We start from the raw sequence: 23,119 nt of genomic DNA, 5'->3' as shown, positions 1-23,119 counted from the left end.
TAGAGAACCAAAAGGATGTGCAGGCTTGGAGGAAATAGAAAAAAATTTGCTGGAACATATTGAATCTGTGTGTCCTCCAATCTCTACATGGAGGATGCAGGAGATACCAGTTTGGGCTCCAGAGAGATCAGAGCCGAGATAGCAGACTCACTGAGAGCAAGGACTATGGTGGTCCTTCTTGCCATTGCATTGTAGCATCAGTCCCTAACAGCATAGATGCTCAGTCAATATTTGTTCAATAAATGAACCATTGACAAATTAATGTTAGCATTGTCAGCTTGTAAGTGTGGTTGAATCCATCAGGGAACCACTGTAACGGGTCTATATTTTTAGAAATTAAACTTAAATATGCTCGCTACTGTTTATTGTATGTTTATTATTCCCCAGGCACTATACTAAACATTTTACGTGCAATTATCTCTTTTAATCCTGATATAACCCTATGACAGAGGTGTACTTTATAAACCAAGAAGTTGGATTTAGAAGATTTGAGAAAGCCAGCCAAAGTCACCCAATTCATAAGTTTCTCAGCCAGATCTGAACTCAAGCCCAACTGACTTAGAGTCCAAGTCCTTAACCCCTGTGCTGCACGGCCGTGAGTTTAACGTCCTAGGAACGTTCCTCCTGGACAGGCTTGCATAGAACTGCTGCCTAGGAAGCCAAGCCCCCCAGTTAATATGATTCTTCTGCTTGTCTTGGCCCCTGAGTAATCCCAGGCAGAGGGAATTTAGAGCAAATTTTCCTGAACACAGTGCTATTGACATTTTAGACCAAATAATTCTTGATTGGGTTGGGGGCTATTCTGTGTGCATTGTAGAATATTTAACAGCATTCCTGCCTCCACCAACCAGATGGCAGTAGCTCCTGCCCCCTCCCCAGTCACAATATCTCCAGATACTGCCAAAATGTATCCCGAAGGACAAAAGAACCCCTGACTGAGAATTGCTAATCCAAGACATCCCGCAGAACTGACCCCAGAAATCAGCATCTTTCCTGTACCTCACAATATCTGGAATAATAATTTTGCAACGCTCCTTCCATGGTTACCCATGAGGAGGCTTAGCTAACCTGATTGTCTTCTGTTGCACTCCACTTTCTTCAAGAATGTTTCTGAAGGAGATCTGGATACCCATGTTATAAAATAATCTAGTTTTGGATGTTCTCTTAGCCTTCTTCAGCTCTTTTAAACCGAAGAGATTTCTGGAGTAGCAACAGAATGTTGGTTCCCTGAGGGCAGAATGATCAATTATCCATTCAAAAATATGGATTGAACACTACTCTGGCATCTTTTCTCTAGAATTTCATTGTAACTGCTTATTTATTAGGAAGGCTTCACAAGGATCCACTCTTCCTACACATTGTCATCAAAAGTCCCTAACAGAAGTAGAAGTCTGGTGGGCTGGGTGTCCATTCTTTGTCTGGACCACCTATACCATATACCATTCACCATGAACCTTACTTTCCCCCAGGATCAAGCATGAAAACATCGTGACCCTAGAGGACATCTATGAGAGCACCACTCACTACTACCTGGTCATGCAGCTGTAAGTGAAAGGTGACCCACTTCCTCCACAGGTCTCAGGGGGCCTTCGAGGCCTAGAGGACGCTGCTCGGTGGTGAGGGGAGTGTGGTGATCCAAAGGATAAGATCAAAAATTAGCAGAGCACCTGGGTGGCTCAGTGGTTGAGCATCTGCCTTTGTCTCAGGGTGTGATCCCAGGGTCCTGGGATCGAGTTCCACTCCTGCAGGGAGCCTGCTTCTCCCTCTGCCTATGTCTCTGCCTCTCTATGTTTCTCATGAATAAATAAATAAAATATTTTTTTAAAAAGATAAAAAATTAGCTAAAGAGGTTCTCAAATGCCAAGAGTTCTCAGACTAGGTATGCTATTGGTCACAAACATGTTCTGTGTGGACTGAGGGGTAAATCCAGCACTGATTATTGAGATGATCTGTACCAGTACAGCCTTAGCAGTTATTAAAATATTTTCTACAAGTCAGCAAATAGCTGGGACTCCAACCTATCCATCTTCCCCTGTTGCCCCAGCCGCTCTCCTCATACTTTCTGGACCTTCCCACAACCCCACGGTTGAAGGGATTATGCCAGCACAGCAGGGCATGTCCAGAACCCTTCTCTGGCACCATGGCTTGAGTCCACTTTGACTCGTCTTTCTATATCCACCCAAATGAATATTAAATGTCCTAATGCTAGAGCACCTGGGTGGCTCAGTTGGCTGAGCAGGTGGCTTTTGATTTCATCTCAGGTCATGATCTCGGGGTCCTGGAATCAGGGTCCCTCATAGGGCTCCATATTCAAGGAGTTTGTTTGAGGATTCTCTTCCCCCTCCCCCTGCTTGCTCATGCACATGTGTCCTCTCTCTCTTTCTCTCTAATACATAAATCTTAAATAAATAAATAAATAAATAAATAAATAAATAAATAAATGTCTCGATGCCACTCCAGGGTAAAATTACTGTGGGATTAGAAACCACAGGTACATAGATCTCAATTCGATATAAAAAAGAAGACTTTCTCAAAAGACATCCATCCAAAAAGTTAAAAACAGGCGGTGATCATGTATGCCCATCTGTAGGACACAAATGGCACCTCACTAGAAAAGTCTCCGCATCATTGTCATATATAAATAGGAGTTCTGGCTGAAAGTGAATGCTGTAGGAGTGGGTTGGTGCTCCTGAGGGCTCAGCCTTGGACTCTGAGAAACTTCTATTTATAAAGGACACACACGCACACACGTCACTCGGCAATCTCAGTAGCCAGAAGCAATAGTTTTGACTGACAGGCTGATTCCTCAGATACTTTAATGAGCCAACTCGGGCGTAAGCAGCCTATTAGCTCCGAGGCTCACCTGAGGCCCAGTGACTAGAGGAGCAGGTGGTCAAGGAAGTGAGGTTGGGCTGGGGGTGGTGGTGGGGGAAATAGAACAGCACTAACAAATGAGCAGGAACCATGTGGCACCTTAATGAGGCCAATTCAAGGGGATTAGCACACATTTAGACAGCTAAGGGGAGACAGGGAAGTAGGCAGATGTAGATGTCACAAAGCCTGTGAGAGTGCGAGCTCTAGGACCCAGGCCATTCCGAGTCAGGAATTCCTAGCTGTGCAAAAAAACTACCTTTCTCATGGGTGTCTAGCTCCTATAGCAGAATCCAGAGCTTCAGGACAGAAACAAAAGCAGTAGAGTGGTGTGCATTTTGATTAGAGAAATTCTCCTTCCTCATTACTGCATGGTCCTATCCTGTGCGCATGTCAGTATCCAGTGCCCCGGAACAGTGAGAAGGGGGCCAGGACTGTGAGAGAATTGGCTCATGGGAGAAGTAGGCTGGACTGTTTCCTCCAGAGAGGGCCTCAACTGAACATTTCACTGTCTTCACGTATTGGAAAACATTCATGTGAAAGAAGGGTTTTCTTGCTCTGCATGGCCCCAGTGGGTGGAAGTGGCATCTGCTGGCTGAAACTGCAGGGAGTGGGTTTCAGCATAATATAGAGAAATATTGAGAAGGTGCTGAAAGACGAAGCAATCTTCTTAGGAGGTAGTGAGTGGTCTCCCTCTGAGGTGTTCCAGGATGGACTACAGAACTTCTTGGCAAAAATAGTATAGATGGCATTCAAGAGATGGGGGACAGACTGGATCCTAAAGCCCCTGAATCCTGAGATACAATACCATTGGAGTCTCCAAACACCACTACAACTCCACCCATGATTCTGGCTTTAGGTAGCCCAGTTGTCCACAATGAGGAAAGAAAACCTGACCCAAGCACAATTCATCTCATTCATACACCTTCTCTTTCCTGCCTTGGCCTGATTTCAGCCTCACGTCTCCTTTTCATTGTGGCTCCCTGGTCCCAGGCCAGGAAAGTAGGCAGCTCCCACTAAGTGATTATTGGCTTCTTGCTTGACTCTAGCCAGGAGCATTTTGTATTTATTTTAAGGAAAGGCCCAGGGAGAAGGTAATGGCCCAAAGAAATGACTCCCTCGTGATACCATTCCAACACCCAAAGGAGATATTCTCAGAGTAAAGTAGACCTCCCTGCCCAGGCCATGAGCACCTGCCTGTTCCACCACAGCTGTGTCTTCATGGCTACAGAGCAAACAGACTTATCTCCCTTTGACCTGAAATAAGACCTGGATTCCTGCGCTTGCCCCTATGCCCACAGTGTTTCTGGCGGGGAACTCTTTGACCGGATCCTGGAGCGGGGTGTCTACACAGAGAAGGATGCCAGCCTGGTGATCCAGCAGGTCTTGTCAGCAGTGAAATACCTCCACGAGAATGGCATCGTCCACAGAGACTTAAAGGTGCCAAAGTGGGAGTCCTCAGTGGGAAACAGAGAATGACCCTTTAGGAAGCTGCCTGGGTCGTGGGCAGCCTAAGCCCCGTAAAATGAGAGGGTTGGACTAATAGACTCCTAAGGCCCCTTCTGCCCTTAGATTACTTAAACAAATCTTAAATGACTGAGCAATCACTGCTGATTTTCATCTCAGCCTTTTCCTGAACTTTTCACTAGGCCTCACCCTATTAGGATACCAAGATAATCCACGTTTCTTAAACCTAGCCACGGTCCAAATCAAATGTAATAAATACTTACTGGGATCAGCATTGCATCAGGCATGTACTAGACTTTGGAGAGATCAGAGACAATTAACTTTAGTTTGGTTCCCTCAGTCTTAGAGTAGCTGGGGATGAGGAGAGGGTGGGAGTAGCACATTAGTGGCTGTAAAGCTGAGCACATGAGGGTCATAAGCAAAATACAGAGTGTTCGGATATGGGGTCGGGGGCTGCAGTAGGAAGAAGGAGGGAAGAATTGGGGAAGATGAGCCTGACCTTGAAGCCAGGAGCCCGGAGCTCAGCTTCCTAAGAAATTATATATCAGGGGAGGGAAAGAAATACATATTTCAGATGATTATATCCTACATTGCCTCACATTGCTCTTCTCCCACAGCCTGAAAACCTGCTGTACCTAACCCCTGAAGAGAATTCTAAGATCATGATCACAGATTTTGGTCTGTCCAAGATGGAACAGAGTGGGGTCATGTCCACTGCCTGTGGGACCCCCGGCTACGTGGGTGAGTCTGGGAGTAGGAGGAAGGTTGACCAGTTGGCTGTGTTCAACTTCATGGATATTTAACAGAGAGGGGTGGTTCTAGGGATACAGGGCTCAATTTCAGGGGCAATCCAAATAATCCATAATGATCCATAATGAATCCAAGCTTCATTATGAAGCTTAGGGTAGATCCATGTATCTCTGAAACTACGCCTACTGCTCCCAAACCCTACATCTTTAGAGACAGCCTACCCCTGAGCTCTTCCCACAGCGCCTGCCTATACTTGGCTCTCATTTTTACACACAGATTCCTGCCTTTGTCTTTCTGGCTAGACAAGGGGCAAAGACAAGATCATAAAACCAGAGATTGTTGGATTGCCAAGGAGTTGACCACTAGCCCCCCCTTTTCCTCTGTCCCACTTCCAGAGGAGACCTCAATGCCCCAGTTCTTGGTATCCCAGAGGCATAGTGTTGAGTTTGGAACTGAGGAACCCAGGCATGCATCCCCAGATATATTCCCAAAGAAACACCCTAGGAAACTGGCAAAGGTGGGGCCTCCTGCTTAAACAGGAAGCTTTCAAGCCCCCCCCCCAAAAAAAAGTAAAAGCAGGCAAGTAACCAGGTGGAAGCATTCCTGAGATCCACAGAGAGGAAGTCAAAACTCAGAGCATCCGCCCCTGCCCTTCCCTCTTAGCAATTCATCACCTGCTTGAGGATGGCATGTAGGAAGGAGACCTCTAACATCATAGAGGAAATCTGCTCTCACCCTCAAAGAGAGCTCAGTCCGTATGTATTGAGTCCCACCGAATACAAAGCCCTGGTATCTGGGATAAATACAGAAGGTAGGTCTCTACTGCTCCCAGACAGAGGACGACATGGCTCATTTTCTCAAGGAGCTCTCGATCTGATAGGCCAGACTAAACCTCACCCTCAGAAGGTAACTGAGACGGATGGGACAGTTGTGACCTACCCTCTAAGAAGTCCTCATTTAATGTAAAAGACTATCTCTTCCCTCAGGGAGAACCCCATCTAGTAGGACAGAGACTGCCCGTATATTGCAGATATCCCCATCTGAACAGAGACACACAGCTCCAGCCCTGGGATGCCCGATCTTCATGGGGAGACATAGACTTGCCTTCAGACAATATTCAGCCTGATGTAAGAGTCCTAGGCCCTGTCATGGGGATCTTCCAGGCTGATGGAGGAAGGTTCAGTCTGATGGGAGACCCTACCCTAGGAAAGGTTTCATTCTTACAGAAACACTACCATCCTGGGGGCTTTCCTAGTCTGCTTCTCTAAGCCTCTTCCTGACCTTTGACCCTTGCCCCTCAGCCCTCTCTTCTTGTCCCAGCCCTGACTCTGCCTTTGGTTTGCTGCAGCTCCGGAAGTGCTGGCCCAGAAACCCTACAGCAAGGCTGTGGATTGCTGGTCCATTGGCGTCATCACTTACATACTGTGAGTAGAAGCTGGCATTGGCTCAGTTCCTGGGAAATCTCAGAACCTGCTCATCCTTTTTCTCCCCTCCCCTGTCTTAGCTCCTCAAGCAACATCCACCATCAAAGCATGTGCATGTGCATGTGCGCACACACACACACACACACACACACACACTTACGCATGCACACAGCTCCAGAGGTTTCTGTTCTGGTCTCCACCAGACAATTAAAACAAAGCTCAGTGTGAACCCACTGTTCAGCCATATGGTTCTCTTCTTCTTGCACTCCCACCTCCATTTACTCTTTGTTAATGTGTTGAGTCCTGCTCTGTGGAATGAGCAATGAAGAAAGGAGAGGCCAAGCCAAGTTGGAAGCCAAGTGGGCAGCCAAGTGGGCACAATGTTCACATCTCAGATGTTTCTCCTGGCAAGTCCGCCCAAAGCAAAATGATGGCCTGAATGAACCTGGTCATAGCTCCTGTCCACATATTCTTGGGCTCTCCTTTCCAAACCTACTCATCACCCCTTCCCCTCCATCCCTCCTCATCTACAGCAGCTTCTGCTTTTAGGAAAATAACCTATTTATCCCTTCGTATGGACTCAGTTCTTTATTTACTAAGCTTATGTTAAATAACTACTGTCATTCATTCGTGTGCTCAACAAATATTCATTGACAGTCTATTCTGTGCTAATCACTGGTTTAGGTACTAAAAAATGAAGAACAAAATAGCCTAAAAAAATCCCTCACGAAATGTACATTCAAGCAGACATTCTCTCATCTGTCCTAAGATATTTTATACATCATCTAACTGCAGGGAGGCATAGGAGAGGCATTGAGAGCTTGCTGGAATAATGCATAAAAGGGCCTTCCACAGCTGCCTGTTCCAACCTTTGGCTCCTGCATAAACACTCAATGGGGCCTGCATCATTCCAGAATCAGGCAGATCCATGTCCAGCCCCTACTGCTGTTTGGGGATCCTAGCTCCTGCCTGTGCATGCAGTGGAGGCTGGCCCAAGGAGACGGGGGTCGTTGAGTAGCATGCTTCCTTCTTATTTCACTGCAGGTTGTGTGGGTATCCCCCCTTCTATGAAGAAACTGAGTCTAAGCTTTTCGAGAAGATCAAGGAGGGCTACTATGAATTTGAGTCTCCATTCTGGGATGACATTTCTGAGTCAGGTAAGGCTAGCAGGTGTGAAGGACAAGATAACAGGCTCAAGGCAAAGGCTGCCAAGAGAAAAGAGTGTAACAATGGATGACAGTCCTGGCTCTTGAAAGTCCCCGGGGAATCTTAGAGAACAGGCTGCCAAGGAAAGTGGAGAAATCTTCATCTGGCTCAAAGGCCAAAAAAATTATTCGCATCTAAGCTTCATGCTTTTGTTTTCCTGGAGACAGAACCACAGCCTCTCTGGTAAAGTAGTTTAGAGGGGGGCCCGGAGGGCAGAGGCAGGCACTAGGGAGTGTTCCAGGCAGGAGTGGCAAAACCAAGGCCAAGTTTTGCCTTCATTATATATCAAGACTGAGAGCATGCGATGCCTGTGTGTGTGAGAAAAGGCAGTCATTACATGTCGTTGGGTCCATCAAGTGGAGAGCAGAGCTGGGCCGAGGCAGCACTCACGTGGGCCCACGTGTGGGTGCCTGCCTCTGAAAGGTGCAAATGCATATGCTTGTGGCATGCAGGCACGTTGGGGCCTCGTGATAAGAGCTGTATATGCAGCGCTGTGTGGGTGAGGCTACGTAGAGCCTCTCCTTGGTGGTTTATGGTGGGTTGTTGTTAGGTGGCTTGGATTTTTTTTTTCTAAGACTCTTAAAATTGCCTCTTTGGAAAATTAGCTAAAGATGCATTCACTGCCACCCACCAGCCCGGAAGTGAATTTCCATCAGTCATGAAATCTGGTCCTCAGTTGTGTCTCTGATTGCTCCCCTCAGCCAAGGATTTTATTTGCCACTTGCTGGAGAAGGACCCAAATGAACGGTACACCTGTGAGAAGGCATTGAGGCACCCCTGGTGAGTGGGCTCTGGACCCTGGTTCTGTGGTTCCCAAATGCCACGATGACTCATTCCCATGGCGTTTCCCAAGAGTTTGCTTGCCCTGAGCTCTTTACTCTTACAGCATCCAAGGAGCTGCAAGGACGTGTTGATCAGGTCCAGATGCAAACAGCATTTAATGACACAGGTTCTGACCCAAGACTGGCAGCTGTCATATCAGTACTAGGGTGTAATACTCACTACTAGCTACTCAAGAAGCATCCAGAAATAGGCAGCTCCGCCCTGTCCTTGAGAGCATCATTTCACTGTGGGGTCAAAACCTGTTCTGAGTGAGGTGATTTGTGAAGAATCACAAGGCAACCAAACAGTGAAATGAATAAATGAAGTCGTACACTGTTTTTCCATGCTAAGACCCCTGTGCTCAAGATTCACAATAGCGCCTCACGTCCTATCACGGCAAGGCTTGATTCCTCTACCTTTGCAGGTTTTCCCTAATTTTTTACCTCTGACTTTATTTCCCCCAAATTCCCAACACACCTTCTCTGTTCCAGAAAGGCCTAAAAGCTGTATTTCTCTCTCTATTTTCTTTAAAGATTTTATTTATTTATTCATGACAGAGGCAGAGACCTAGGCAGGGGGAGCAGCAGGCTCCCCGTGGGGAGCCCAATGTGGGGACTCGATCCCAGGACTCTGGGATCACGACTTGACCTGAAGGCAGATGCTCCACTGCTGAGCCACCCAGGCATCCCTGTATTTTTCTTCCTCCCTTCCCCCACCCCATATCCCAAGCTCTTTCCAACTTCCACCTTGGGTCACACCATTTTCACCACCTAGGACGTTCTACCTCTTGCCTTATACGTAGCATCCCTCAGGATCCAGACTAGTTTCTGCCCTTCCCTGAAGCCCTGACTTCTCCAGGCCACGTTATGCCTCCTTACCCTTCTTTATCCATGACACAGATTACCATGAGTTACTCTAGCTCCCAGCATGGAACAGGGCGCCGCAGCTACGCTGGAAAGCCCCAGGGATCAGGGTCCCATCTGTCACTTCTCTGTGTCCCTGGTGCCTAGAAAGTTCTGTGTGTATGGCAAGTATCTGAGGAACACTTAGAGATGGATGTCCAAGAAAGGGGCCACCTGTATCAGGTGACCTCATTGAGGAAGGCTTCCGGGAGCAGGTGGGTCCTGAGTAAAGTTTCAAACTATAGGGTAGTGACAACCCAAGCACCCGCTGACACAGGGGCCAGAAAGCTTTTTCTGTAAGAATCCAGAAAATAAGTATTTTAGGCTTAGCTGGCCCTCCCACCTACCTGGCACCTCGTCAATCTGCCCTTATAGCATGGAGGCAGCTGTAGCTCATGCTTGAGCGAATGGGCCCGTCTGTGTCCTAGTGAGACGCCTGTTTACAAAAACAGGCAGTGGGTAGATGTGGCCCACAGGTCATAGTCTTCCCACCCCGCTATAAAGCAAGGTTTTGGTTTTGCCAAAGCATGGGCCGTGCAATGACCTGCCCAGGGGCACGGAGGAGCCCTGGCTGCAGCCCATCCCTGCTGTGGGCCACCCTTCTTCCGAGGCATTCCACTCGGCTCACCCTGGACCTGCATGCACGGCCCCTGCCCGACCCCTGGCTGGGTTCCCCCAGCTCCCCACTAGCCAGGTGTCCCTTCTACACCCACAGGATTGATGGAAACACGGCCCTCCACCGAGACATCTACCCCTCAGTCAGTCTCCAGATCCAGAAGAACTTTGCCAAGAGCAAGTGGAGGGTAAGCTGCCCTTTCCGGGAGGTAGGCCAGTGTTCTGGGCCCTGGAGACTGAGCTGGGGCCGGACTGGGGTAGGGCCTGTCCCTGGGGCTTCCCTGCACCCTCTCTGGGAGGAGAAGTGGGCACATGAGTGTCAAGGGGCCACAGGGCCAAGGGAAGGCTTGAGCCCTGGTGCCCTCCAAGAACAGAGGTGGCCAGAGGCTGGTCTGGTGTCTCCTTAGCAAGCCTTCAATGCAGCAGCCGTGGTTCACCACATGAGGAAGCTGCACATGAACCTGCACAGCCCAGGCATCCGCCCGGAGGTGGAGAACAGGCCACCCGGCCCCCCAGCCTCAGAAGCCTCGAGACCCGGCTCGTCCGAGATCACCATCACCGAGGCCCCGGCCCCGGACCAGAGTGCTCCGCCCGCTCTGACGCGGCTGCCCTGCCAGCACGGTCCCCGGCCCACGGCGCCCGGCGCCAGGTCCCTCAACTGCCTGGTCAATGGCTCGCTCCGCATCAGCAGCAGCCTGGTGCCCATGCAGCAGGGACCCCTGGCCGCCGGGCCCTGCGGCTGCTGCTCCAGCTGCCTGAGCATCGGGAGCAAAGGGAAGTCCTCCTACTGCTCCGAGCCCACGCTCTTCAGAAAAGCCAACAAAAAACAGTACGTACCTTTGACCAAAGGCAGAGGCCTAGCCCTGCTCAGGCGGCGGGGCTGAAAGAAACTGGCCCAAGGGGGACAGCCTTGCAGGGCGGCGAGAGCCCTGGATCGGGGGGCAGGGGAGATGCCTCCAGTCCCATCCCTACCACTCGGGTGGCTGTTGGCAGATCCGTCAATGTCTCTGTTTCTGGTTTGCCCCCCTGTAAAATCGCGTTCACCTGCTCAGCCCACCTCACAGAGGTGCTTACAAGGTCAGGGAACAACGGGAGCTGCAGGGGCTTGCAGAAAGCGGAGTACGTGCAGTGGTGGGCGCTAGGTTTTGAGTCTCCGGAACCACGGTGTTTTGCGGGCCTTCGTGGTCATCTTTGTCCTTTCTGCGAGGGCCTGTACTCGATGGAGGGAGGGCCGAGTGGAGGCCACGCCGGGGGGGCCACGCAGCCTGTCCCCCCTCCTCCAGTGCTCCACAGCCTGCTGCCTCGTTTACCTTCCAGGAACTACAAATCCGAGGTCATGGTGCCCGTGAAAGCCGGTGGCAGTTCCCACTGCCGGGCGGGGCAGACCGGAGTCTGTCTCATTATGTGATCCCTGGAGCCCACGCAGGTGTGGATTTTCAGGTGAGGCGACTCAGAGCTGGGGGGGTCTGGGGGGGTTGCAGGGCCAGTGGGGGGCTCAGGGAGGGCTCCCGTCCCAGGGGGCGAGCCCGGCTGCAGAGTCACAGGGACCTGATGCTGTGAGCGGCACCGGGAGCCACGGGCCCACACGCCCACCCCAGCCGCCCGAACCCTGTTCCTCTGCAGGACAGGTGTGCGACTCTCCTCCGCCTTCCCTACCTGGAGTCTCCCCTGCAGCGGGAGGCAGGCGGAGTGGGCCCTGGCGGGAGTGGCTGGTAGTCAGAATGCTTGCTCCCCAGCCAAGGCCCAGGGCTGAGCCCCAAGGCACCCCCCACTCTGGCACCCCACCCCCCGCCCTGCCTTCCCCGTGCCCCCTGTGCCGTGGTTCCGCACATCGAACCACGTTGCTCTGTCGCCCGGGTCTGTGTTGTCTGTGACGAAAAGCTTTGGGGCTGGCCAGGCTGCACCCCCTTCTCCAAGCAAGGCCACGTGGAGCAGCCACCCAGACCCCTGCTCAGCACACACTCCTGCCTCCAAGCTGCCAGCCCGTGGCCGGCGTGGGCTCTGGAACGTGGTCGCCTGCCCACCAGCGTGAAGGACAGGAGGCTGCGTGGGGCCAGGCCCAGGGTCCAGGGTGGGTTCCAGCTGGCCCAGCGCCCTGCTGATCACCTCCCCATCCTGCCCCAGGCCCAAGGCAGCGCTGCAGCCTTCAGGATGCAAGAGACAGCAAATTGGTGACGCGGTACTGTCCGGAGGTGTCACCCTGCCCAGATGCCTCACCCAGTCCCCATGAAGTCAAACTTGGAAGTTGACTGTTTTCATTTCAGCTGCTAAGTCACCTCTCGCTTCTCTTCTTCTCTGTCCCGCCCTGAAAACCAGGGGCATTATTCTTGTCCCTCCCTGGTTTTCTTGTGCCCCAGCAGCCCCTCCGGCTTCACGCTCGGTGTTGTGCTCAATAAAATGGACATATTTTTCTCTATGAGGCTTTGTTTGGTTCTTCTTTTTTTTTTTTAAGATTTTATTTTTATTTATTCATGAGAGACACAGAGAGAGAGAAAGGCAGAGACACAGGCAGAGGGAGAAGCAGGCTCAATCCCAGGAGCCCAGGATCATGACCTGAGCTAAAGTGCTCAACCACTGAGCCACCCAGGTGCCCCTCATTTGGCTCTTAGAGTCACACGTGGCTCTGGGGTTTCCGAGCCTGTGTGGAATGGAAGGTGTACTGAGGGCTTGGGTTCAGGGTAGAAGCCGGCAGGGTAGGGGCTGACACAGACTGAGAGCCTAGCGGGTGCCAGGTACTTAGTGACGTGAGTTACATCTGTTTTTTTTTTTTTTTTTTTTAAGATTTTATTTATGTATTCATGAGAGAGAGAGAGGCAGAGACACAGGCAGAGGGAGAAGCAGGCTCCATGCAGGGAGCCTGACAGGGGACTCGATCCTGGGTCTCCAGGATCACGCCCTGGGCCAAAGGCAGCGCTAAACCGCCGAGCCACCCGGGCTGCCCAAGTTACATCTGTTGACTCATTTACTCCTCACAACTACCCCCGGGGTAGGCTCTGTTGGAGCTCCGGCATCCATTCCCCTAATGACTGCATTAGATGATCACGAATTTAAAGTCCGGCCCTGCCCGGCCCTATCTGTGACCCTGGGGGGACCAAGACAGCCTTCTGTGCCTTTGTTTCCTCAGTCGTCAACTGGGAACAGCAGCACCACCGACAGGAGATAGCCCAGACGGAGCATGTAGCACCGGGCTCAATAAACAACGAGCGTGATAAATAGTGATCAAGAAAATGTAGATAGGACGCCTGGCCCACGGCAGGGCCCGTGGTTAGCACTGGCACATTCACGCCCCTTCCACATATGCCACACGCACAAATGCACAACCATTAGCAACCTCTCTTAGAGATCCCAAGAGACACAGATTCCGCCTCTGGAGCCGTGTGGATGTGGACACAATACGTCCCTTCTCTGGATTTCTATTTCCTCGTCGGTGAATGGGAACCCGATCGCCACTCAAAGACCAAAATCGCTTGTCTGGTCTCTCAAGGATGGGATCTGTTGGATCCTGGGGCAAAGGGGTCGAGTTGCCCCAAGTTTGGGTGATGAGCCAGCAAAGTGGGGCAGCCTATGCCTCATGTGCCACCAAGCCTTGGGCTTGAGCAGGGGAGCCCCCAGGAACCCCACGTGGGAGACAGGAATAAGCGACAAACGTTTACTTAATGCAGAGACAGACCGTTGTCTCTCTTTCAACAGCCAGACTCCTTTCCAAAGATTTTTATTGGGCTTTTGGTTTGCACATCATTTTTTTTGGTTAAGTTTGTGTGTTCATCCAGGATTCGGCCTCGAGGGAAGATGAAGGGCAAGGACACAGCCCAGCCAGGCGCACCTCCCCTCGGGAGCTCCTCGTCGCCACGACATGGCCCGCCTCCACCTCTGTCCCTCACATGTAGTTTCCCATCAGCGCGGGCTCAGCTGCAGCCCAGAATAATCTTAACAGCTGCACACCAGGGGGGTCCGGGCTGTGCTTTAGGCTGTGTGAAAGTCTCCTGGAGCTGTATTCCAACCCCGTCTGTCCTCCAAAAGTAAAGAGCGTAGATGAGCAGGGCCAGGGGCTGGAGGCCGGCCCATCACTTACAGGTGGCATAGTAGAGCACTCGCTCATTGATGTAGTCTCGGATCTGCTCCACGTGCTTCTCCAGCCCCGTCAGGTCTGCCGAGCGAAGCTGGATGGCCTGGCTCCCCCGAAGCAGCTCCGACTCCATGTCTGAGGGCAGATGGAACAGCAAGGGGAGGAGGAGGAGCTGGTGAGATACCCAAAGACGCCCACCCCTTCCTTCTCTTCCCACCCACCTGGAGGCAGCACCTGCAGGAGGAATCACCTGTGTGGAGCCTGGACACTGGGGCGGGCCTCTCTGGCCTCATGGCTCTCCCCCACCCCCCACATTCTTAGCGAAACCAGAGCCAGGAAGCCCCTACCCTCCTCCTCTGCTCTAGTTGGGACTCTCTCAGTTGTCTCCGACTGATGAGGGAGGCCACTGTCATCAAGATTAACAACCTTCTACTATAGGACTCAGCTGCTGTCCCACCAATGACCCTCAAGTGGGCACCATGGCCAAAGAGCCGTCTGGGAGACCAGAATTCCTCCGCACTTTCCCTCCCCCAAATGCCACTCCAGATAAATCTAGTCCACTCGCTCTGGTCCGTTCTGCATAACACCACGAGACCTGTCGCCCTACACAAGAGGCCTTTCTACCACGCTCACGAGAGCCAGCACCCAGCCTCAGCCTCAACTCTCCTAGGAATAGGGAGGGGGTCACTGCCTCACAAGGCTCCAACCTGAGGCAGCTCTAGCTGTTAAAAGTCTTCTCACGAAGCCAGAATCTGAACATTTCTGCTTGCACCCAAGTTGTCTCAGGGCCATCTCCTAGGGGTATGGGAATATATGTGCTCCGCCTCCCACAAGGAAGTCCTTTAAGTGTCTGAGGCCACATCTTCTCAGAAGAAATCTCCCTAGTTCCTTCACCCCTTCTCCATCTGACATGATTATTGAGCCTTCTCTACCTTCCAACCCTGGTCGCCCTCCCTCTGCTACGTGGAGGCTTGTCCATCAATCTCCCTTCTGAGGATGTAGTAGGCACCACTGAACACCATCCGCCAGGTGAGATCCCACCAGCAGAGTGTAACAGGGATGTTACTGGGCTGACTCCAGCCAGTGGGCTCCCACACGGACCTACCGATTGATCACATATTGAAATTTTAGCAGCTGCTATTGTGTTCCCTGACCCTCGCCCCCAGAGCCACCCACCCACCCACCCTATGCATGATCTTCCCCCAAATCCTGCAATGAAAGGTAAATTCCTGCAGACAGGTAAATAAATACCTGTCCCATTGCTCAACTTGAGCCTCTTCTGGTTGGTAAATGTGTCACATATCGGTGACTAAAGATTTTTAATATACCTGAACCATTACTCCCCTTATGTTGGATGCTTTGTATTTACTCGCTCTTTCGACAGCAGCAAGATGCTGCTGACGTACACGGAGCTCACGATCGCTCAGAACCCTTGGGTTTTTTTCAGGTGACTAAGAGTTCACATGTGCTGATCACTTACCAGTTACAAAATGTCTTATCATTTTACCAGTTATAAAGTGTTTTCGGGCACGTGAGCCCCTGAGAGGCCAGCCCTCACCTGAACTGTACTTGCAAGTTTAGGCCCAAAAAGGCCAGAGTGGAAGATAATACTTCTCTTTCGTTCTCCCCTGTTAGTTTCAGCCCATCCTGGTAGACTCCTGAGATGGCCCTAGAACTCTGGTTCTGCGGCCTAGGGTATGAACGACCTGTTGCCACCCACAGGTTTGATAAATTCTTCGTCTTCATGTAAAACACTGATGGCCGAGGGCAGGGTGGGCACTGACCCAGGCCCCTGGGCTCCCCCATCCAGGTCAGCAGCTCACCCCTCAGGGATGGCTGGCCACAGCCTCCGATCTACCCACTGTCAACTCACCAGCCCAGCCTTCTCCATGGTGTCTACCTGCCTCGCCAAACAGATTTTTGCCTGTTCTCTCTGAAATTCAGAGACATTCTGTTTGGGACATTCCCTGGGCACACCAGGGCACTGACCCATCGTCACATCTTAGAGACTGAGCCCAGTCCCTGGAAATCCCTGTTCTCCCATATGAAGAACCTCAGAGCCCTTTTGAAAAAACTACTTTTGTGCTGCTGCCATATTAAAAAAAAAAACCTTTGGATGGTTCCCTACTGCCTCCAGCGCTGAGTCTACCCCTCTCATGCTACCAGCACGGAGGCCAGCCCCATGGACCCAGCCACACCGACCCCAGGCCACTTCTCTCCCACCCGTTCTGATCCTCATCACTGCTCCTCTCCTGGTCAGTGCTCCTGCCTCCACCTTCAGAACGTGTCTTGTTGCCTCCTACCCACCCCATCTCAGTGTTCCTGCTTTCCCTCACAGCCTCCCCCAGGCCTACACATCCTTCCAGGCCTATGTCAAATCGTGTCTTTCTGAACATTACCTTCACTGAACATGTCTGAGGGAAATGTTTGTCCACAGAGCACTCACTATGCGGGCTCCTGTCACAGATCCCCTTGTGCTATTGAACAATTCCATTCCTCTTGCAGGTGACCAGAAAAATGGCCCCATCTGGATTGCAAGCTCTTGAGGTTAAGTCTTATGCACAAGTCACATTCCCCACAGCCCCATGAGGAAGTGCCTCATACTTCCTAGGTGCTTGGGAAAGCCTTACCGGTCTCATCCCCTTAGCACTCATAGCTCTGACAAGGGTGGGCCTCAGAAGCCCTGGGTTGGGACCAGCCTCCTGGGATGCCCAGGAGTCCAAGGCCCAGGACCGTCCCCTCACCTTTCATCCTGTCCATCATCTCCATGGTCTCCCCAAACAGCTCTTCTGCCTCCGTCTTGACGCTCAGGATCCGGCTGCCCTGATCCCCCAGCATGGGACTCCGACCCAACTGGTCCTTCAATTCAGCATATTTTTGCTTCATCCTCTCAAATCCCTGAAAAAGGTCAGACAGTCTCAACACCACCATCCTCATCATCCAAAGTCCTAAAGACCTTTGGCTAAAGCACTCGATATCCTCCCAATCCCTACACAGGGATGAGGAGCCCGCTGATACTCCTCGGTGTGTTACTTCGGCCTGTGAAAACCTCTAGGCCCCAAACTGTACCTTACACTTCTTCAGTATTTCCCTCCCTCCACCTGTGGCTCCATTCCCGCCTAACTTCCCACACAGGGCCACACGCTTAGTTGACACTTAGCAGTGGACTTGGCAGCCGGGCTACTATCCTGGGACCATGGTACATGGGAGACCCAGAGGATGGCTCTCGGACCGCCTCTCTGACATAATTCTGACAATGATGGGACCCAGGTGAGGCTAAATCACAACTGCCTGTCTGGGGTGTGTAGCCACGACTGGGGACAAGCTCTGGATTAGATGTCAAGGAACTTGCTCTGTAGGGGAGCTTTGGGCCTGAGCAAAATTACCCCTCCATCAGGTAAACCTGTTTACCACCAGGTACACAGGGAGGGACTGGACTAGATCATCTGCAACACCCCTGAACTAGTTCCCCGGAGGCGGCCCGAGGTAGAGTCCAGATGCCAGGCAGGGTCAAGGTGAGCCCTGAAGCCTTTTCCAGTGATTCTAGAATAACATGCTCCAATTGCTTTTGGGCCCAGGGTCTCATAGGGTGTACCGAGTGCCCTCCTGCTCAGGACCCTCACCCTGGCTGGTGTCGCCCAGCACAACCTCCGCCCGCTCTCACCTCCTGGGCGCTCAGCGCCTGCTGCTCAGCACCCTCTGAGAGCTGCTGGGCCCTCACTGCCTGCTCCCCCTGCTGCCTGGCCCTGCGGCGGAGCTCGGCCAGCCGCGCTCGGAAGTCACCCAGCTGCTCCGTCATGCTGGCCACCAGTCTTTCCGCCGGCCCCAGGACCTGCTGAACCTTTATGGGGAAAGAGACCTGGGTTGTGGTGGGTCTCACAGGCAGGGGCCTCGTCCTTCCCCTGTCCAGCGCATCAGGCCACCTCCAAACGGGACACCAGTACTCACCACTATCCCCCTGCTGATCCCCCATCTATCTGTCCCCTGGCATCCAGGCCCCCTCCCTCTCCTGTGCAGCTGATCCCCTCCACCACCCCGGCTGTAGCCCAGAGCCCACCCCTGGCCTTCTGCACCCAGCCACGGGACCAGAAAACCAAGGGCTCAAAGCCAGGTCCAGAGCTCACAGGCCTCCCTCTTTAGGTCCCCTTCCAGGTCACCTACTGGCATTTTCTATATCTTGGGCCTGAATCTGTTCATTCCCAAATATGCCCAAAGGAAGCCACACCACCTCACCTCAGCAACCCTTTCCTGGATGAGCCGAAGGGAGCGGCTGGTGCCTTGCATGGTGTCCTGCGCTTCCTGCAGCGCCACCGTGCCCTGGCGCAAGTTCCCCACCACGTCCTCCACCTGGCCCTCCGCTGCGTGGGCTCGGCTCCTGCGGCCCGGGGAGTGGAGGGCAGATAAGAGAAGGGGTGGACGGTGAGCGGATCGATGTGCAGCTTCACGCGCTCACCAGTTCAAGAGAATACCCTGCCCAGCCAGGACTAAAAAGGGGGGTAGCTTTTCTCTCCCGGGCCCCCGCCAAGCAGATGTGATGAGTGTATTATACCTGAGATGCTCTTTGGGCACAGCCTGTCATACGGAAGACGGGGTCACGCCGAGCAAAGTTTACCCTGGCCACTGTTTCTCACCTCACCAGCCCCCAGCACAGTAAGCACCTCCCGCCTCCCGGCCCTCTGCACCCCCCTGACACCTACCGATTCTCTTCCCTCTTCCAGCACCCAAAGGACCTGGGGAGCAAAACACCAGCCCAGCCCTGGGAGGGAGAAGCTCATGTCCCCGGGCCATACCTGGCCTGCTCGGCTGCCGCCTGGAGGCTACGGGCCCGAGCAACGTCCTGCTTGGTCTGTGACAGCACCAGGTCCACGTTGGGAAGCCTGGCGGCAATGGCCTGGATCTCGTTCATCTTCCGCAGGACAGTGGCAGAGTCCGTGGGCAGCCACAGGGCCAGCACGGCCTCGCTGACCTCCTGGATGGTGGCCGCATCAGTGTCAGGGTCTGGAAGGCAGCGGCCGCCCATCAGACCCGGGGAGCCTAGCCACCTCCCCAAAGAGCAGGGCTCTCTCCGGGCCCGCACCCACGCAGGGACACTCGGGGACCCATTCTCGGAACTTCCGGGCACGCGGCGGGTGGGGGATGACTGTGGGCACAGCTGTGGCGACTAAGTGGCTGCCGCTACAGGAAACTGCAGGCTGGTGAGAAGGAGGTGGTGCCAGACAGCTGGGACTGAACAATGCCTGGAGCGCAAACAGAATCAGCCCTAAACTGGGGAGAGCGGCGGGAACCAGGCCCGCTTCCCTGGCACGAAGACCCCTTCCGCGTGCACCTCCCCGCGTGCACCCCACCCCCCTGTGTGCACCACCCCGTGTGCACCTCCCCGGGCCAGAGCGCTCATTGCTGCAAAGACCGATCAGGTCTTTGCTCAAATGTCACCTTCTCAGAGAGGCCTGCGCTGGCCACGCGATCCAGATTCACAACCCTCCCTCTGTGCCAACACCCCGGGGTCTCCTTCTCTGCTTTATCTTTCTCCCTGAATGTGAACAGGGGTGTTTATCACCCCCCCACCAAGTGCCGAGCCCTCGACTCATGGATCCTTGCTTTCCTTTACCCCCCCTAGAAGCCCCGCGGCAACGGCAGGGACTGGGTGTCGTCTGTAGCCCCGTAGCCCCAGCCCCTGCCCCAGCACCTGGCCCACCGAGGCACCCGGTGTCTGCAGAGTGAATGAAGGATTCAAGGACCTCCAGACCCAGGCCTCTCCCCTACCATTCCAGCAAATGGGGGCAAAGCAAATGGCTTCTCTAAGCTCGCTTTCCAAATCTGTGAAATGGAAATAAGGACCCGCAACCTGAAGGGATGAGATGAAACAATCCATCAGCAAGGATTTCACCACCCGGCTCTGGGTCAGGGAGTAAAGGTCAGAGGTACATAGGTGGGGTCTCCTCCGTATCTATCTCCCTCCCACCTTTACAGATTCCAGGGATTGATGGGGTAGGGGTGGGGGTGGGGAGGGGCAGGGAGGGGGCGCCTGCCCACCCAGATGCTTTGTCCTGGGGCTTGAGGCCAGCAGGTGGGGAACCAAGACTGCAAATCAAATCAGACTCAGTCCCTATCCTCACGGAGCTCAAAACCTAGTGGGACAGAGGGGCGTCTGGGTGGCTCATTTGGTTGAGCATCTGCCTTCGGCTCAGGTCGTGATCCCAGAGTCCTGGGATCGAGTCCCGTGTCAGGCTCTCTGCTCTGAGGGGAACCTGCTTCTGCTTCTGCCTCTCTCTGTATTTCATGAATAAATAAATGAATTCTTAAAAATACAACCCAGTGGGACAGACAGGCACATAACCAAGGAAGGCCCGGCCTGAGGGACTCGGGTGAGCACAGGGAACTCAGATGGCCACTGGAGGAGCGCCCTAACCCAGGCTGATGGGGCGGGGAGGGGGCTGTTGGGCTATGGGGGGCTCCTGGAGAGTGGGCCAACTAGAGGATTCTCAGAGGAGGCAGAGGACTTAGCCAGAGCAGAAGAGGTGGGGCGCAGGGGCACAATCCAGAGAGAGGAAAAACATTAGGAAAAACTGCGTGTGTGTCTGTGCGTGTCTGTGTGTCCGTCTAATAGTACAACCATCTAGAGTGTGGATGAAGAATGAGAAGAATCCTGCCCACATTTCCCTCCAAGCTGGACGCCCTTGGGCAGGTTACTTAACCTCCCTGCGCCTGGAGCCCTCCTCTGCAAAGTGGTGGGCAATCAGGACTAAATCATGTAATACCTGTGAGGCACTCACGACAGCGCCGGGCACTCAGTGAGAACTCGATAAGCCTGAGCTGTGATTTCTGTTAATTCCATTTGAAGACCTCGGAAAAGGCCACGCATCCTCCGTCCTCCACAGCCCTTCCACGCATCCCCCCACGCGGAGCCTGCCCACAACAGCAGCAAGCACCTGCGCCCCCTGCACAGCCCTCTGGACACCAAAACCCACTGCCATGGAGATTGCAACAACAACCGGGGCCCTTTGCAAGGGTCGTGACTCTCTCAGGCCCCGCTCCTTCTCCCTGCCCCTGGTCCTGCCAAAAGAGTTGACCTGAGACACGCATATAATCAACAGGACAAAAGGGTCCCCATGGCCCAGCGACTCCCCACCTGTTCGTGTGAGCCCAGGCTGTACCCCAGAGCCTTGCCTCCCACCCTGGTCAAGGCTGAGGCCATTCAGCCTCACTAGGCTCTGCTTGGGGGGAAGACTTCCTCATCTGTGAGTCCAAACCCCAAACGTGGGCCTGCCCCTTTGTCCATGTCTCTTGAGCACCATGTCCTTGCCTCCACTTACCCCCATTCTGGGGTTCCCTGGGAGGCCAACTCCAGCCTGGCCTCAGGCAAGCCATGGCTGCCAGCAGATCCTCCCTGCCACTCTCCAACCTGCCCTCCACACTCAGGAGGGGGTTTGGGCCCGTTTGGAGCAAAGGCACAACAGTAGCCAGAAGAGCCCTGTCGTAACACCAAGCCCTCAGCTCCTGTTAACTGGGCTCCCAGCCAAGTAAATTCCCGGGCAGGGACCAGAAATCTAATAATATCAACTCATATTCCTGAGGCAACGTTAATTTTTTAAAACACGCTTTACATCAGTTACTAGGTTCCCCAGAAGAAACGTGAAATACTACCATCCTGGTTTGCAGAAGCGAAAGATGAGGAAAAGAGAGAAAAGCAATCCGCTCAGAAGTCACAGGTTTCCTGGGTCCTCCTATCCAGGGGTCTCTCTACTCCAGGGCAGCAAGAGAGGGGATCTGGTTCATTTATCCCTTCAACCAGGACTGGGTGCTTTTCTGTGGTCCCGTCTTATGTTGGGAGCCAGTGACACGAGGCACAGACAGCCATTCCCTGCCCTCCCGGACTCTAGAGTCTGGTTGTGAGACTAATGAGACACGTGTAGACAAATGAACTCGGCAACCACAGGCTTGGAGCAGTGTGATGAAGGTCAGATGATGAAGGTCAGATGTTGGGGGGTGCAGGGGAGTGAGGCAGACCAGATAGGGCGGTCGGGAGAGGCCCCTCTGGGGAGATGGTATTGAAACTGAGACCATGAGGGGGGGATAGAATTGGCAACCTTGGAATGAGCATTCCAGGCAGAGAAAGAGCACATCCAGGTCTCTGAGGCAGGTAAGAGCCAACCTGGTCAAAGATGGGCGGGGAGCAAAGCAGGGAAAGGCACGAGGCCACACCCAGGAGGGGAGCAGAGGCCGCGCGTGATAACCTGGAGAATGAGGGAAAGCCAGCACCCGTGGGCTGTGATCCCACTTGCACATTTTTCAAAGATCTCTGAGGATGTTCTGGTGAGAGTGAGCCATGGAGGAGCAGGAGGGGAGGGGGGAGCGTAGCTGAAGGGCTGTGCTCGCCATCCAGGTGAGCCGTGGGCACCTGGCCCCGGTACCTGAGCTGAATGGAGGAGGCAGCCAGCTGATGCTCTGCACTGGGGACAGGGATCAGAGGGGCTGGCGCCAGGCAGGAGTCCAAATATTGGGGGTGGGGGTTGGGGGGGCAGGCTCACCTGACAGGAAGTCCCGGACCTGCTGGATGAGGAACCGCATGCGCCTGACATCCTCCTCCATCTGCGAGCGGCTGGCGCTCACCTGGGTCTCCAGGCGCTGGGCGTCTGACTGGACCTTCAAGGCGGCTTTCTCGGTGGCCCTGATCTGCCAACGCACACGCTAGGTCAGCAGTGCTCGAGGCCCCAGGAGAGCCCCTCAGCAGCCCGCAGGGATTCTGTGGGCGCCCGCTACCCCAGATGGACCTGGGAAACACTGGTAGCTAACCTGGTTTGGCTCTGCAAGAAATGACCTGGGAGTCAGGGGGAAAAGCCCAAAACGTCGGCCCCAAACTCTACTTCTCTCTTGCTGCGGGGCCGCAGACAAGTTACCTAACATCTCCCTTTGGCTTTTACAGTCTCCTGACTGTAAAATAAAAACTAACTCTGGGGCAGCCCTGGTGGCTCAGCGGTTTAGTGCCGCCTTCGACC

At 53.4% G+C, this 23,119-nt stretch overlaps 2 protein-coding genes across 7 annotated transcripts in view; one reads left to right on the top strand and one right to left on the bottom strand.

The window, feature by feature from the left end:
• The window catches only part of CAMK1G (calcium/calmodulin dependent protein kinase IG), a 31,412-nt gene extending 18,939 nt beyond the window's left edge, over window positions 1–12,473 (top strand). Inside the window, exons 4-13 of one of the 3 annotated variants that reach the window (XM_025982295.2) lie at window positions 1,470–1,544; window positions 4,173–4,311; window positions 4,956–5,079; window positions 6,437–6,512; window positions 7,557–7,669; window positions 8,420–8,498; window positions 10,158–10,245; window positions 10,465–10,886; window positions 11,375–11,497; window positions 12,182–12,473. In XM_025982295.2, coding sequence (XP_025838080.1) covers window positions 1,470–1,544; window positions 4,173–4,311; window positions 4,956–5,079; window positions 6,437–6,512; window positions 7,557–7,669; window positions 8,420–8,498; window positions 10,158–10,245; window positions 10,465–10,886; window positions 11,375–11,465 — 1,207 coding nt within the window. In that variant the 3' untranslated portion in view covers window positions 11,466–11,497; window positions 12,182–12,473. Of the gene's footprint in view, window positions 1–1,469; window positions 1,545–4,172; window positions 4,312–4,955; window positions 5,080–6,436; window positions 6,513–7,556; window positions 7,670–8,419; window positions 8,499–10,157; window positions 10,246–10,464; window positions 10,887–11,374; window positions 11,498–11,938 lie in introns of all 3 variants that reach the window. The other 2 variants (XM_025982298.2, XM_025982296.2) reach the window with 2 other exon arrangements.
• Window positions 12,474–13,753: 1,280 nt separating this feature from the next.
• LAMB3 (laminin subunit beta 3) overlaps window positions 13,754–23,119 on the bottom strand; it is a 153,575-nt gene continuing 144,209 nt past the window's right edge. For all 4 annotated transcript variants that reach the window (XM_072733356.1, XM_072733355.1, XM_072733354.1 and 1 more), the window contains 6 exons: window positions 22,652–22,796; window positions 18,914–19,121; window positions 18,357–18,498; window positions 17,788–17,964; window positions 16,868–17,021; window positions 13,754–14,258 (listed from right to left, as the gene is read on the bottom strand). In XM_072733356.1, the coding sequence (XP_072589457.1) occupies window positions 14,122–14,258; window positions 16,868–17,021; window positions 17,788–17,964; window positions 18,357–18,498; window positions 18,914–19,121; window positions 22,652–22,796 (963 nt within the window). In that variant the 3' untranslated portion in view covers window positions 13,754–14,121. The remainder of the gene's footprint in view (window positions 14,259–16,867; window positions 17,022–17,787; window positions 17,965–18,356; window positions 18,499–18,913; window positions 19,122–22,651; window positions 22,797–23,119) is intronic.

The sequence above is a fragment of the Vulpes vulpes genome, chromosome 13 (genome assembly GCF_048418805.1).
Source record: "Vulpes vulpes isolate BD-2025 chromosome 13, VulVul3, whole genome shotgun sequence".
Lineage (NCBI taxonomy): Eukaryota > Metazoa > Chordata > Mammalia > Carnivora > Canidae > Vulpes > Vulpes vulpes.
The sequence above is the reverse complement of the archived record's forward strand: the minus strand, read 5'-3'. Positions and strand labels throughout refer to the sequence as shown.